The sequence below is a fragment of the Podarcis melisellensis genome, assembly GCF_964234715.1.
Source record: "Podarcis melisellensis genome assembly, chromosome: 3".
Lineage (NCBI taxonomy): Eukaryota > Metazoa > Chordata > Lepidosauria > Squamata > Lacertidae > Podarcis > Podarcis melisellensis.
Genome location: NC_138530.1, coordinates 16,268,775 through 16,281,659, shown reverse-complemented (window position 1 = coordinate 16,281,659; position 12,885 = coordinate 16,268,775). Strand labels below are relative to the sequence as shown.

The 12,885-nt window shown below is 43.3% G+C and overlaps 1 protein-coding gene across 3 annotated transcripts in view; it reads left to right on the top strand.

The window, feature by feature from the left end:
- Nucleotides 1-12,885, top strand: part of NINL (ninein like) — a 52,908-nt gene that overhangs the window by 28,862 nt on the left and 11,161 nt on the right. For all 3 annotated transcript variants that reach the window (XM_081903748.1, XM_081903750.1, XM_081903749.1), the window contains exons 8-17: nt 588-755; nt 1,606-1,742; nt 2,255-2,395; nt 2,646-2,820; nt 3,343-3,453; nt 3,851-3,940; nt 5,987-6,140; nt 9,042-9,107; nt 11,047-11,156; nt 11,783-12,129. In XM_081903748.1, the coding sequence (XP_081759874.1) occupies nt 588-755; nt 1,606-1,742; nt 2,255-2,395; nt 2,646-2,820; nt 3,343-3,453; nt 3,851-3,940; nt 5,987-6,140; nt 9,042-9,107; nt 11,047-11,156; nt 11,783-12,129 (1,499 nt within the window). The remainder of the gene's footprint in view (nt 1-587; nt 756-1,605; nt 1,743-2,254; nt 2,396-2,645; nt 2,821-3,342; nt 3,454-3,850; nt 3,941-5,986; nt 6,141-9,041; nt 9,108-11,046; nt 11,157-11,782; nt 12,130-12,885) is intronic.

Sequence of the window (12,885 nt, the reverse complement as noted above, 5' to 3'; positions counted from 1 at the left end):
AGATAAAGCTCAGATATAGAGTAATCCCATCCAGTAGGAGCTATGAACACACCCTAGTTAAAGCAGTTGGTGCTGAAAATCCTAAGTACCCTTGCGGCTGTAACCCAGAGTAATAATTCACACTGGAGAATAAGCAGCTTTCCAATGGTGGGTCAAAATAAATAAATAAATAGAGTACTGTTTACAGAGTTCAGATGGGCTGCATGCATCTGGCTACTAGGTAATCCTTCTGGTCTTCCCAGCTTGAAACAAGCTAATTCTCCTTAGGTAGAGGATTAGAGAACTGATTTAAACTTAGGCAAGCTTTTACGGTGCCTCCTCCTTAAAGTGCTGCTTTTACAGCTCACCTTTGGACAAGCTTTTTGAAGGCATTTGTTTTTACATACGATCACAACTGATATTAAAATGCAAACCCTGGTAGCTGCGAACAACCAACTTCCTTTATTTATAGATAGATGCATAAGGATGTTCTTCATTGGTAAAAACATGTTGCCTTTCAGGTCTCACTTGATTGCTACACTGTTTGTCTAAACAGACTTTTCCTTCTTTTCCTCCCTCCATCGCTTCCCTCCCCAATCCGCCCCCAGATTTTCAAAGACGCTGGGCACAGAAGCACAACTCCATCCTTCTTATCTGGCTCCATGGCCTTGAATCTTTTCTCCAGCATCGATGACGGCAGTGGCTTTGCAAGGCCTGAGCAAGTTGTCTCCATCTGGGCCCAGGAAGGGGTTGAAAACTGCAAGGAGATCCTTAAGGTTTCTAGCTGCTCCTTACAGATTACGAAGGCTTTGGTTTTCCTTTCATCCCAAGAAAAAGCATTTCCCCCCTTCTCTCTCGCCTCCACCCCCGCATCCCTCTTTCCCACTAAAGATCCCAATGATGAATTGTAGCGCCTTCATATTAATTAGCATCCGTGTGACACATTTTAAGCTACTCAGAAAGTAGTACAACAGTGGTACCCTACAAAGAACCCTGGGAATTGAAATTCTTCCCCTGCATGAACCCATCTGTTGTTGACCCTTTTTCTCTTCCTTCTGCCCAAGGTTCTTCTGATGGCTTAAATCGGTGTTTCCCAAACTTGGGTCTCCAGTGGTTTTTGAACTCCCACTATCCCTAGCTATCAAGACCAGTGGTCAGGGATGATGGAAGTTCTAGTCCAAAAACATCTGGAGACCCAAATTTGGGAAACACTGGCTTAGATGAAAGGATAGCCAACATGGTGCCTTCAAAGTGTTTTCAACTACAAATCCCATCGGCCCCTAGCTAGCATAGTCAACAGACAGGGATGATGGGAATTGTAGTTCAAGACATCTGGAGGACACCATGTTGACTATCCCTGCTGAAACAGCTTTGCCCTCTCTATTAAGGAAGCCCCCCTCTAAATCCCACTTCTGTCAAACCTTTTCTGGAACACCATAGCCTCACGCTTTCTGCACCTCCTGCTATCGGCCTTTTTAAAGCCCCTTTCTTTCAATTGTTCTGGCTGTTCTGTATACAGAGCCTAGCACACTGGCATTGAATAAATATCGATAGCAGTAATTTTAGAACCTCTTGACTTACATTTCCCTTGATTTTGAGAAGCTCTCTCTGTGTGTGTTTTAACAGAGTCTGGATTTCAACATGGAGGAGAGAGTTAACCTCTTGGAGCTGTCTGCAGCCCTTGATGAGGAGATAACAGTTCCCAAGAGCGGACTTCAACAGGCAGCTTTTGCTTCTTACAGACACGAACTTCGCCATCTAGAGTAACTTGTTCTTCGGCTGTTTTGGGTGGAGGCGCCATTCCTGGCCAACCCCTTTTCCCTTTACACCTCACCCACCCCTTCACCTATTGCTTCACAGTTTGCCCAAACCTACGCCAACTCCCAACCCTTTTAAAAGAGCGGGGAGCACTTCAGAGAGCAGTTTGTCCAAACTGTTCTCTGAAGCACCTTCCCTCCCTCTGTTAAACAGCTTGTCTGCGCTGTCTGCCACCCAGTGCTGTTTTTCGCACCACTCGCCTGCTGTTCTGTTGTCACACAGGAGTTGGTGTGGCCATCTTTTGGTAGCTACCCAAACCACAGCGTGGCGACAGGCTTACTGTTTTATGTATATAGGAAGATAACAGATACATGCAGTTTTTAATTGGATTAAATGATAATAAACTGATGTTCTTTTGCACTAATACCATGGGAAATTGTAGGATTGAAACTGAACAGAAAGATGCTTCTGCATCATTTCGGATGCATACTTAACAGCACCTTCACTGTCTTTGCAGAGCTCAGGTAGAGCAAATATCCACTGAGAGAGACAAAGCGCGAGTTGAATTGGAGAAGGTGGAAAAGCGGAAGCTGCAGCTTTTTGAGGAGGTGGATGATCACAATAGTGCGTTGGAGCACCACAATGAGAGTAAAATGAAGTACGTGAGCCAGCTTTTTGGTGTCCTTATCTGATGGGGTTTATACACAAGGAGGAGTTTGAAGAGCAGACCCAACTTGCCATCCAGTGAAACAGCACAGCATAAGCTATGCAGCCAATGTTCACAAAATTGTGACTGTAGAGAGGCCAACTTCTTAGTCTCACTAGTCATTTCTCTTGTGGACCATTCTGTTTTTATTTTTACATGGAAAATACTTGCCCATACCAGTAACAGTGCTTGTATCTTGCAGAGACCTTGAGCAAGACTACAGAGGGAAACTCAGTGTTATGAAGTCTGAAGCGGAGATGGAGAAGGAGCGGCTCTTGCAACAAGGGAACCACCAGAAAACCAAGTTAGAAGCAGACATCAGATCTCTTCAAGAGGAAGAATCTAGCCTGAGGCAGAAACTGAGCTTAGTAATCAAGGTAAAGATTCGGAGCATCTGTTATCTTCAGGATGACCAGGGCAGCCTACAGCAAGAATGCATATTCTGAGCTTGAAAATAAGAATAAAGTAAAAAATCCTGCCTGAAGGGAGGCTGAATTCTGCAAATATTAAGTAAAAATATGCTTTCGTCTCTTGACTTATGGAGACTTCACCAGGCATTACTGCTATACTTTAATCTGCAGCTGTGAGGACTAGAGAGTTATATTTTGTTTTTAAATGAATTTAACCCACTCTTCAAAGAGATCCATCTGCCTATCAGGGCTGGTGGAAACTTACTTTCTTATCCGCGCCTCCCTTCCAGCTCCCAAAAATGCTCCCTTGAGGATTGGGGCACCTTGTTGCGTGGAGCTGGTTTTTCAGGATTGCTTCTGAGTGCTAACCTTTTTGTATCCTACATGTTGGTATCTTGCTCAGGAATTGCAAAAAGGTACCCCAGTGTCATGTTTAATGAGCGTAAATGTGCACTTTCGATTTCATTTTTTGTGTGTTTTTCTTAAAAGGAGAATAGTCGCTTACAAAGTGAACTTGTTGAAGTGGTTCAAAAGTTGTCTGAATCTGAAAAGCAAGTACTAAATCTTCAGAAGGATCTCGACTTCATGTTGAAAGACAAGGTAGCTTCGGATTGATGAAAATGCTTTCCTCTTCATATTGAAAACCAATAAAATTCATATGTATCTCTGTTGTAGGATTTTGACCTCTTTCAGTTGCTTTTCTCTTGTGGCCTTATTTGGTTCCTAATCACAAGGATAAGTGCATGTTTTAAAAATCATGTTTTCTTGCAGTTGACAAGGCTTCCAAATTAAATGTATTTAAGGTCAAGCTATAAATCTAGCCTTCCGCTGCCGAAAAATTGGCTCCCACCAGCTAATTGTAAACTGCTTGAAGGTTTGTTTGTTTTTCCAATCAAGGGGTGTATACATTTCTTGGAATGAATGAATGAATATCTATATATCTATATAGTAATTTCACCACTAATACTTTTAAAATAAACCTCTTTGCTTGCTTTAGCTGGGACTGCTGGATCCACACAGCACAGAGCTCTTTGATCAAGAAGAACGCTTTGCCAAAATCATTCAGGAATATGAGCTGCAGTGCCGGGTAGGTGGCCTGTACGTGTTATAAATGGCATTGTGCAGGGAGGACCCATCCGAGTGCTGAGAGAACAGCCTTCATTCAAGTCTCATAAAAATTAAGACTTCATGCCTCTTTTCTTTAAAAGATCAGCAGTCTTTTGATAAGCGCCTACACCATTTCCTCAATGGCATGTTTTAGAATAGCAGTTAAAACACCAAGGTTCAACACAGAGGGTAAGTTCAGACATAGTGCCAAACCATAGTTTGATATTATGTGATCAAACCTCAAGCACTCCTCCTTCCCTTGTGCAGATTTAGCTAGTTACTTCCTGGTTAGCTGCAAACCATGGTTTGCTGTTACATTTTTTTTAAAGCAATGGTTTGGCTATGCCCAAAGAATCGTGGGAACTCTAGCTTGTTACTAGTGCTGAGAATTATCGGAAACTCCTTTTCCCCTCACAGAGTTACAATTCTCAGAGTGGTTTAGCAGTCAATTCCTCTTTCTAGGGAACTCTGGGAATTGTAGTTGGGGGGAGATAGAGGTTTCCTAACAACTCTCATCGTCCTTAACAAACTACAGCTCTCAGGATTCTTTGGGTATGATACCGCTTTAAGTCTATTCTCATTAATTACAGAGCCCCTACATAGCTATACAACTCTCCTTACCAGAAGATGGAGAGCTGCACTCGTACACCAGAGCAGTGAGATCCTAACCATAGGATAGCTATATTTTATTAGAATAAAAATTGGGGACACCTTACCAAAGGTTGTAGAGATAACTTGGAGCATGTGACTATTGCCGTTTTTGCTCCAGCTCTGCTTCTTGCCAGAAGAAAATCACAATGTAGTATCTGTCGCTTCCGACAGTGCAGGTAGAACTACTGCTGTTGCACTAGAGTTATTTCATGTGTCCTGCTACCAATTCAGTTCTCCCTGTTTCTCCCCAAACTCTCGACATTTGCTGCGGCTACATCCTGATAGAGAGTGAAGGTGAGCACTTTCCCCTCCTCAGGTGTGTGCACGATCCACTTGTTTGTAGCGGTATACTGTTCTTTAGCAAACCTGCATGATGTCTTGTTGCAGCCTGAGATCTTGCGTGTTACAAGGTTTTTTGTTTTCGGAAATGCTTGAGTTCCCATTTCTATGGGCTTTTATATCACGGCTCGCTTTTTACCTCCTTTGTGTTGTGCAGGCCTCAGTCCTGTCCCCCTCTAGTCACTTCTGCACTTGTAAAGTTATATCGTTCGTCTACCTTGCCAGCTAAGGAAATGAGAAGAACAGATCTTTTTAAATTCTGTTCTGTCCGTAGCTCCCAATTCTCCCACCCCCACAGACTTCATGGTGGCTCCAGAAAACTCGGGTGTCATTCAGAACTGAGTGGTAGGCTTTTGTTTTTGAGCAAGTCCTGCAGTTCAACAGCTCACAAAGGATCCCAGGAATGTTGAAGCCCACACACTGCAACAAGGTGATGATCCAGTGAGGGAGAACAGCTGTACTACAAAAAACTATGAATTTGCTGGAAAGGGTTCAGTGCTCTTGCAGCATCTGAGGCAGCTATCTTTAAGGAAGCATCACAAAGAAAATACTCAGACATTGGGAGTCTGTATTTCGAATTATCTGCATGAAGTATATGCCCAGGGGGCTCTGCTGGAGCCTATTTCTGCTTCCCTCTGCCCTTTCACTTTTGTTTGATTGGTTTTACTTTAACAGTATGATACCGCGCAGCAAATTGTTCTGTGCTATAAATCAAGCACTGCTAGGAGTTGCTTCTTTATGTATTTCTTGTCAATAAAAAACGTGGCATGGAGCGACCAAATTCTTTTCCTGAAAGTACGGCCCCAAGAAAGAAGTTAGAGAGCCACTGGGCTAGATGGACCACGGGCCTGATCCAGCATGCTTTTCTTATGTTCCAGTGTCTTGTGTTTTTTAAAGACTGTCTTACAGCATTTCTGTGAGAATTATTTGCAAGCGCACCTGGTTATTCTGTCGAGGAACGGTTGCTGTGCACTCAACGAGGTAGATCTGAGGGAGGCTGTTCCACATTCTGAGCTTCCGGGTTCTTCCCTTTCAGGAGCTGCGCGACAAGAACGACGAACTGCAAATGGAGCTGGAGAAACTGCGTTCCCAGCTGCACGAAAGCAAGCATAGTCTAGCCTGGTGTAAAATGAAGGCCAGCAGACTTGGAGAAAGGCTGCTGCCTGAAAACGTAAAAGCCAGAATTCTGGGTGCGTATTGCAAGTTGCATTTAGAACGTCAAATCGGGTTAAATCAAATACAGTCATACCTCGGGTTACAGACCACCAAATCCCGGAAGTACCAGAACAGGTTACTTCCGGGTTTTGGTGGCTGCGCATGCACAAAAGCGCTGAATTGCAACCCGCATGTGTGCAGACGCTCCACTGCAGTTTGCGGACGTGCATCCCACACGGATCACATTCGCAACCCATGCTCTAGTTATCTCCCTCTTGGACTACTGCAATGCGCTCTATGTGGGGCTACCTTTGAAGGTGACCCGGAAACTACAACTAATCCAGAATGCAGCAGCTAGACTGGTGACTGGGAGTGGCCACTGAGACCACATAACACCGGTCTTGAAAGACTTACGTTGGCTCCCAGTACGTTTCCGAGCACAATTCAAAGTGTTGGTGTTGACCTTTAAAACCCTAAACGGCCTCGGCCCAGTATACCCGAAGGAGCGTCTCCATCCCCATCATTCTGCCCAGATGCTGAGGTCCAGTGCTGAGGGTCTTCTGGCGGTTCCCTCATTGCGAGAAGCAAAGCTACAGGGAACCAAGTACAGGGCCTTCTTGGTAGTGGCGCCTGCCCTTTGGAATGCCCTCCCATCAGATGTCAAAGAGATAAATAACTACCTAACATTTAGAAGACATCTGAAGGCAGCCCTGTTCAGGGAAGTTTTTAATGTGTGACATTTTAATGTACCGTATTTTTAATCTTTGTTAGAAGCTGCCCAGAGTGGCTGGGGAAACCCAGCCAGATGGGCGGGGTACAAATAATAAATTAAAAACAAAACAAAACCAGAGTGTCCACTGTAGGTTAAATGCAGTGGTGTCTGTTAGTCACAAGGGGTTTAGGAACAAGACCCTTCTGTTCTTCCCACTCCACCCCAAATGCTGAGAGGCAGAATAGAGGAATGACATGTTGCCCCTGTTACAGCAAATGCAGCTGAGGGATCTAATGCAACATCTGATCCACTCTTATGGGACCATTTCCTGTTGATGCAGCCTGATGATGTTGACAAGATACTTGCAGCAGTGCATCCGACCACCTACCCTCTGGACCCTTGCTCTTTCGGGGTGGTTAAGGGTAGCCAGGTGGCACTAGGTTGTTGCGGCTAGGAGTGCCTTTCGCCATCTATGTCTGGTATACCTGCTGCAGTCGTAACTGGAAGTGGGTAACACGGCAGCTGTAGTGCATGCTCTGGTAACCTCAAGGCTGGATTACTGCAGTGCGCTTTGTGTTGGGCCACCCTTGGACCTGGCCTAGAGGCTTTAGCATGTGACACTCTGCTGAAATGCCTACACTGGCTGCTCATATCCTGGCATGCCAGGTATAAGTCTCTTGTGCTGATACATAAAACCTTGAATAAATTGGGTCCAGTATAGCTTAAGCCTTAAGAACCGCTTGAGCCCTTAGAGCCCAACCTGATCACTGAGATCATCTGGAGCAGCCCTGTTAATTGTCCCCCACATTGCAGAGGCCCAGATGACCTCGGCCAGAAGTCAGGCATTTAGTGTTGTGCAGATTTGGCATCCTCAACTTTTCACTTTTAGGCATCTCTTGAAGACTTATTTATTTCATGCCAACAGGCACATAGAGCTTTATTTATTTTTTTCCTGAGTAGCCATTCATTTTGATGATTGGTTTGCTTTTAAAGGATTTTACATTGCTGTGAAATGCTTTGCAAGTAGGTCTGGGGAATATGACCAGCTAAACACCACAATATATCACAATGTCTGACATAAGGATGGAGCAATGGTTGAATTTGCAGTTTTCCCCACATAGTGCACACGCACAAACACACATAATGATTCACAATATATTAGCAGGTCAAAAACTGAAACCAATATCACGATATGGGCTTCAAGCCAGTTTCGGACGATATATCGATCTTTCGCCCAGCCCTATTTGCAAGAGGGCAGTGTATAAACACTTGTATGAATGAATAGCAATTCTGATGGATCAGTCAGAGTTGGAAAGCTAGACCAGGTGGATATCGGGTTAGGCTGCTTTTTCCACGCTGGATTGAATTCATAAATGAAGGTTAGAGTTGTGCATTTATTTATCAATTGCCTCTCCACTGTATATATTTTAAAGGCACTGGGATAATGTGATAAAAACACATGCTGCCAGGAGTTCAGAAACTTCCCTGTTGGTTTCTTCCAGGCTTGCCATAAGGCTAAGTGACAGATTAAATATAAGTTATCCCTGCTTTGTTCATATTTCACCCTTTAGGCTTTTGTTTTGTTTTGTTTGATTTGCCAAAAACCTGCTTTGTTTCCTTCTCTGTATAGATGTGCGTCTCTCAGTATGTGTGTGTGGGGGATCTGTTGATGTGCCTCATTATGTTGCTGCAGCCTTTTCCTTGCCCTTTCAAAAAATCTTATGTCCCGGAGGGGCTGTTGAGCCTTGGCGCTTGGTATTTATGTCCACAGTGTTGTATCCAGTTCCTATTAGCATGGGGGAAGTCACCTTTTAAAATTTTCAGCCCTTCCCATGCTGTGTACCCTTTTCTCCCCATATCAGCGGTTTGCCCTAGTGTGGCTGTATGATTCCAAGTTTTGGTGGTGGTGGGGCTCTACTGAGTATCCTGATACAGTGCTTTGATGTTATATATGCATCATTCTGGCACAATGATCCTTGCATCCACTCTTCTCTCTTGCACGAGAAGGGCAAGTTGTTGTTGTTGCTGCTGCTGCTGATTTGATGTATTACCCACCCTTGACCCTAAGGTCCTAGAGGGGGTCACGACAATTTAAAATACAGCAATGAAAACATCTTAAAGCAAATTGTGGTACACAAGGTCCTCTCTGCCTTTTCCCTTCTGCTATACCAAATCATTGAAGAACTCCTTCCGTCATAATGTGTACCTTTTCCTTTCTTTTAAGACACCATACAAAAAGATGAGGAACTCCTTCTTGGACACCAGCCCTTTCCGGTGGCAGGCCAAAACGGTAAGAAATGTTCCCAGCTGTGTGCATTTTCTAAGAAGGAGTAAGTGTTAAGATACATGCCAGCTCTAGAACTCTTCAAGAGAAACCTAATCCACCCCTTGTGCCGTGGGTGGTATGATATCCAGTATCACAAGCATCTCTTGACAAACCTGTCCAGTTTCTGTCCAGAGACGAAGATTCCCAGGCAGCTTCTTCAAGGGCTACAGATATTTCCCCAAATGTTTCAGCTGCAGGTGTCGTGGTCTGTAATTTCAACCCACAGCTCTTTTATCCAGTGCGTATTAAAAGAATAATGTATCACGTTTCTCCCCCAGATAGCTAAAACACTTACCTCTGTGGTTTTTAATATCTTCTCCCCTCAAGACTGTAATTTGTTGCCTGAGGTGTTATGATTAATCCCACATTCCCAGAAAGTGTACCTGTATAACATGCATTTTAAGCGTGTGTGTGTGTGTGTATTCCTTTGTTTTTGTTTTTTTTAATAGGTATGCATGACCTATGTGACCTGTGGCTCTTCTAAACATAACTGTCAACTTTTCCCTTTTCTTGCCTTATTTGGAATGAGGGAATTTCCCTTAAAAAAGGGAAATGTTGACAGCTATGCCTCTAAACTGTTATCATTTTTTTAATTGAATTTATATACTGCCCTATACCCTGAGGTCTCAGGGTGGTTCACTGAAAAGATCACAACATATAAAATCAAAATAAGAACACTAACTCAATAACACCCCCCCCAAAAGCCACATTTTAAAAGGGTACAGGTCAACCAAATGCCTGGTTAAAAAGGAGTGTTTTTGCCTGGTGCCTAAAGGTGTATAATGAAGGCACCAGGCGAACGTCTCTGGGGAGAGCATTCCACAGACGGGGAGCCACTGCAGAGAAGGCCACTCTCTGGACCTCTCAAGGAGGAGGCACACGAAGGAGGGCCTCAGAAGATGTTCTTAGGGTCCTGGAAGGTTCATATGGAAAAAGGTGGTCCTTGAGGTATTGTGTCACTGAGCCGTCTAGACTCTGAAACCTTTCCAGTGTGTCAGTAAACAGTTCTGATAACGGGCCCACATTTTAAGTTATTCAATCACCATGGCACATATTTATAAATAATATAAATATAAATAAATTTTTATTTATAACCTGCCCTTCCCAGTTCAAAAACTGGGTTCAGGGCGGCTAACAACAAATTTAAAACACTTAAAGCAGCATAAAATACAGTATAAAAACATGAATAACAATAAAATTCAAAATTCAATTTAGGGGAAATAAGCATTAGATAATCTCCAGGGCTAGCTGGCCGAATTGGTCCTACTTGGGCCAGTGAAGAGGCCAGGGGAGAATAAGCTGTGGGGTCTCAGAGTGGGTGAGTGGCTGGGGAAACTCAGCCAGATGGGCGGGGTATAAATAATAAATTATTATATTATTATTATCTTCATAAAAGGGGAGGGGGAGGGAAGAGAAGGGAAGTAAAAGATTGGGGTGAATTCAAATTAAAGGCCAGGCGGAATAGCATACAGTTGTATGCTTCGAACCATTGCGCTCTCGTTCCCCTTCCCATGCTCCCTATGTAATAGTGTGTTGGTGGAAGAAAGGCAACCAGACCGCACCCCAGATATATGATCTATCTTGGCAGTTTGGCAGTTTCCTCAGTTTGGCAGTTTGTTTCCTCAGTGTTCTAAGAACAAAGGAGGAGTCTGCTGGATCAGGCCATTGGCCTGTCTAGCTCAGTATCCTCTTCTCACAGCGACCAACCACATGCCTATTGGCAGTTTGCAAACAGGACCTGAGTTCAGTAGCATTCTCTCTTCCTGCGCTTTCCAGCAACTGAGAAACATGCTTCATCCATTCCTAGAGGCATGGCCATCATGTAGTGGTAGTTTTATCCTCCACGATTCTGCATTCTTCGGCCTGTTCTTTTCCTTTCTTTCAAGAATAATTTTATTTATAGGTGTCGTTTTCATTGAATCCGGCCCCTATTCAGTAAGCATAGAAATGGAGCTTCTGGTTGAAGAACTGAAGGAACAGCATCAAGACCTGAAAATACAGCTGGAAACCAAGGTGAGTCGAGGAGGAAGACACAGGCAGGTGTTTAAACGCCAATTCAGGTTAAAAATCGTCATCAGAATCAGTAGACTCTCAATATATTTCTGAATGCAGTCCTTGGGTTACTTGCTCAGCAGGATACATTGTATGTTGACCAAATGATGCAGCTTTTGTTGTTAAATTTAAAATAAATCAGCATTTTAAGTATTTTTTTATAGATGTAAACTCATTTATGATAATGAAATGTTTTGGGTTTTTTGGGGTGCTTTTCTCCATTGCTCTTGTAAATTAAGTACCTCATCACCAATGTAAATTAGGAGAATGTGGGATGGCATATTATGGCTGTTTGTAGAAAAGGGTGGACTTGGTTCAGCTGTGGATGACAAGTTAGTTCTGTATGAATGCAGTAAGTCTGTATGGAGTAAGAAATCTTTACACAAGATTTCCTGCTGTTAAATGCTCTTATTCTGTATAAAAATCCTACCCTCTTGAAATGCATAGGCTTCTAGCTCTTGCAGTGCCTCACTTCAAGGACCAAGTTGTTAAACGTGAAGTAAGGACTCTTGACCGGTTTGTGCATGTATTAACCATGCTACCTAAAGAATGCATAACGAAAGTTTGTTTTGGCTTTACTGTGCTAGGTCAATTACTACGAAAGAGAAATTGAGCTGATGAAAAGGAACTTTGAGAAGGAAAGGAAGGATGTTGAACAAGGTTTTAAGATTGAGATCAGCGAATTGGAGGAACAGAAGAGCGATTTGGAAGAGCTGAACGCCAAATGTCAGGAGGTGATAGACGGCTTGAAAGACCAGCTTCAGAAACTAGCTCCCGCCCAAGAACTCGAGAGGAGCTTTGAGAAGGAGAGGTCAGAAATGGAGCAGTACTATGCCAAAGAGATTTCCATTTTGGGACAGAGACTGGCCCAGGAAAGGGACAGACTGGAAGAAGACATGAACATGAAGCATGCGGCTGAGACACACTTCATGAGGTCTGGTGACATTACTGTTTTGAAACATGGGCACTTGGCAATATAAATGGTAGTCTCATATTCTGCCACATTGTGTTATGGTTGAACCCTTGGTAATTTAGGCAAAGCCTTTCTCACCAATGCGGTTGTATGGTACCCGGTCCAATTCCCTTCTCACTTTTGGGGAATTATGACATTTTTTGCCATGAAGCAGCTGTCTGGCTGGCACACTGTCTCTGGAATGGCTCTCCGTGTGGCTGTTAAAGAACTATTGCTAATATGCTGTTTCACAGCTACTGTTCTATTAAATGAAATGTATGGTTCTTCTATAAAAATTCACTCATCTTTTAAAAATGATTTGACTAATCATTGCATGCTTGCTTATTACTTCTTGGCTTGTTCACATGCTACGTTTTATAGCAGAGATGATCCATCTTCCCACAGAAATTCTATTTCATAGTGTGCATTAATTCAGACTCTGACTGTATGCACTCCATATATTTAAAGCACCCCCTATAGCGCTATGATTTGTGATACCCTTAACAAACAATGGTTTGCAGGATTTGAGGTGTGTGTGCTTTAAATGTGTGCTGTGTGTGTAGCCTTTCAGTTCTCGTGTGTTGATGTGCAAGGGATGCTTAATAGATGCAACTACACGAAACATACCTGACATCAAAGAGAACAGAGCATGTGCTTTTATATGGAGCACTTTTGATCTCTGGGTCACAACTACTAGTCTCACAGTGACTTGAAATCAAATTTGTATGTCCCGTGCCA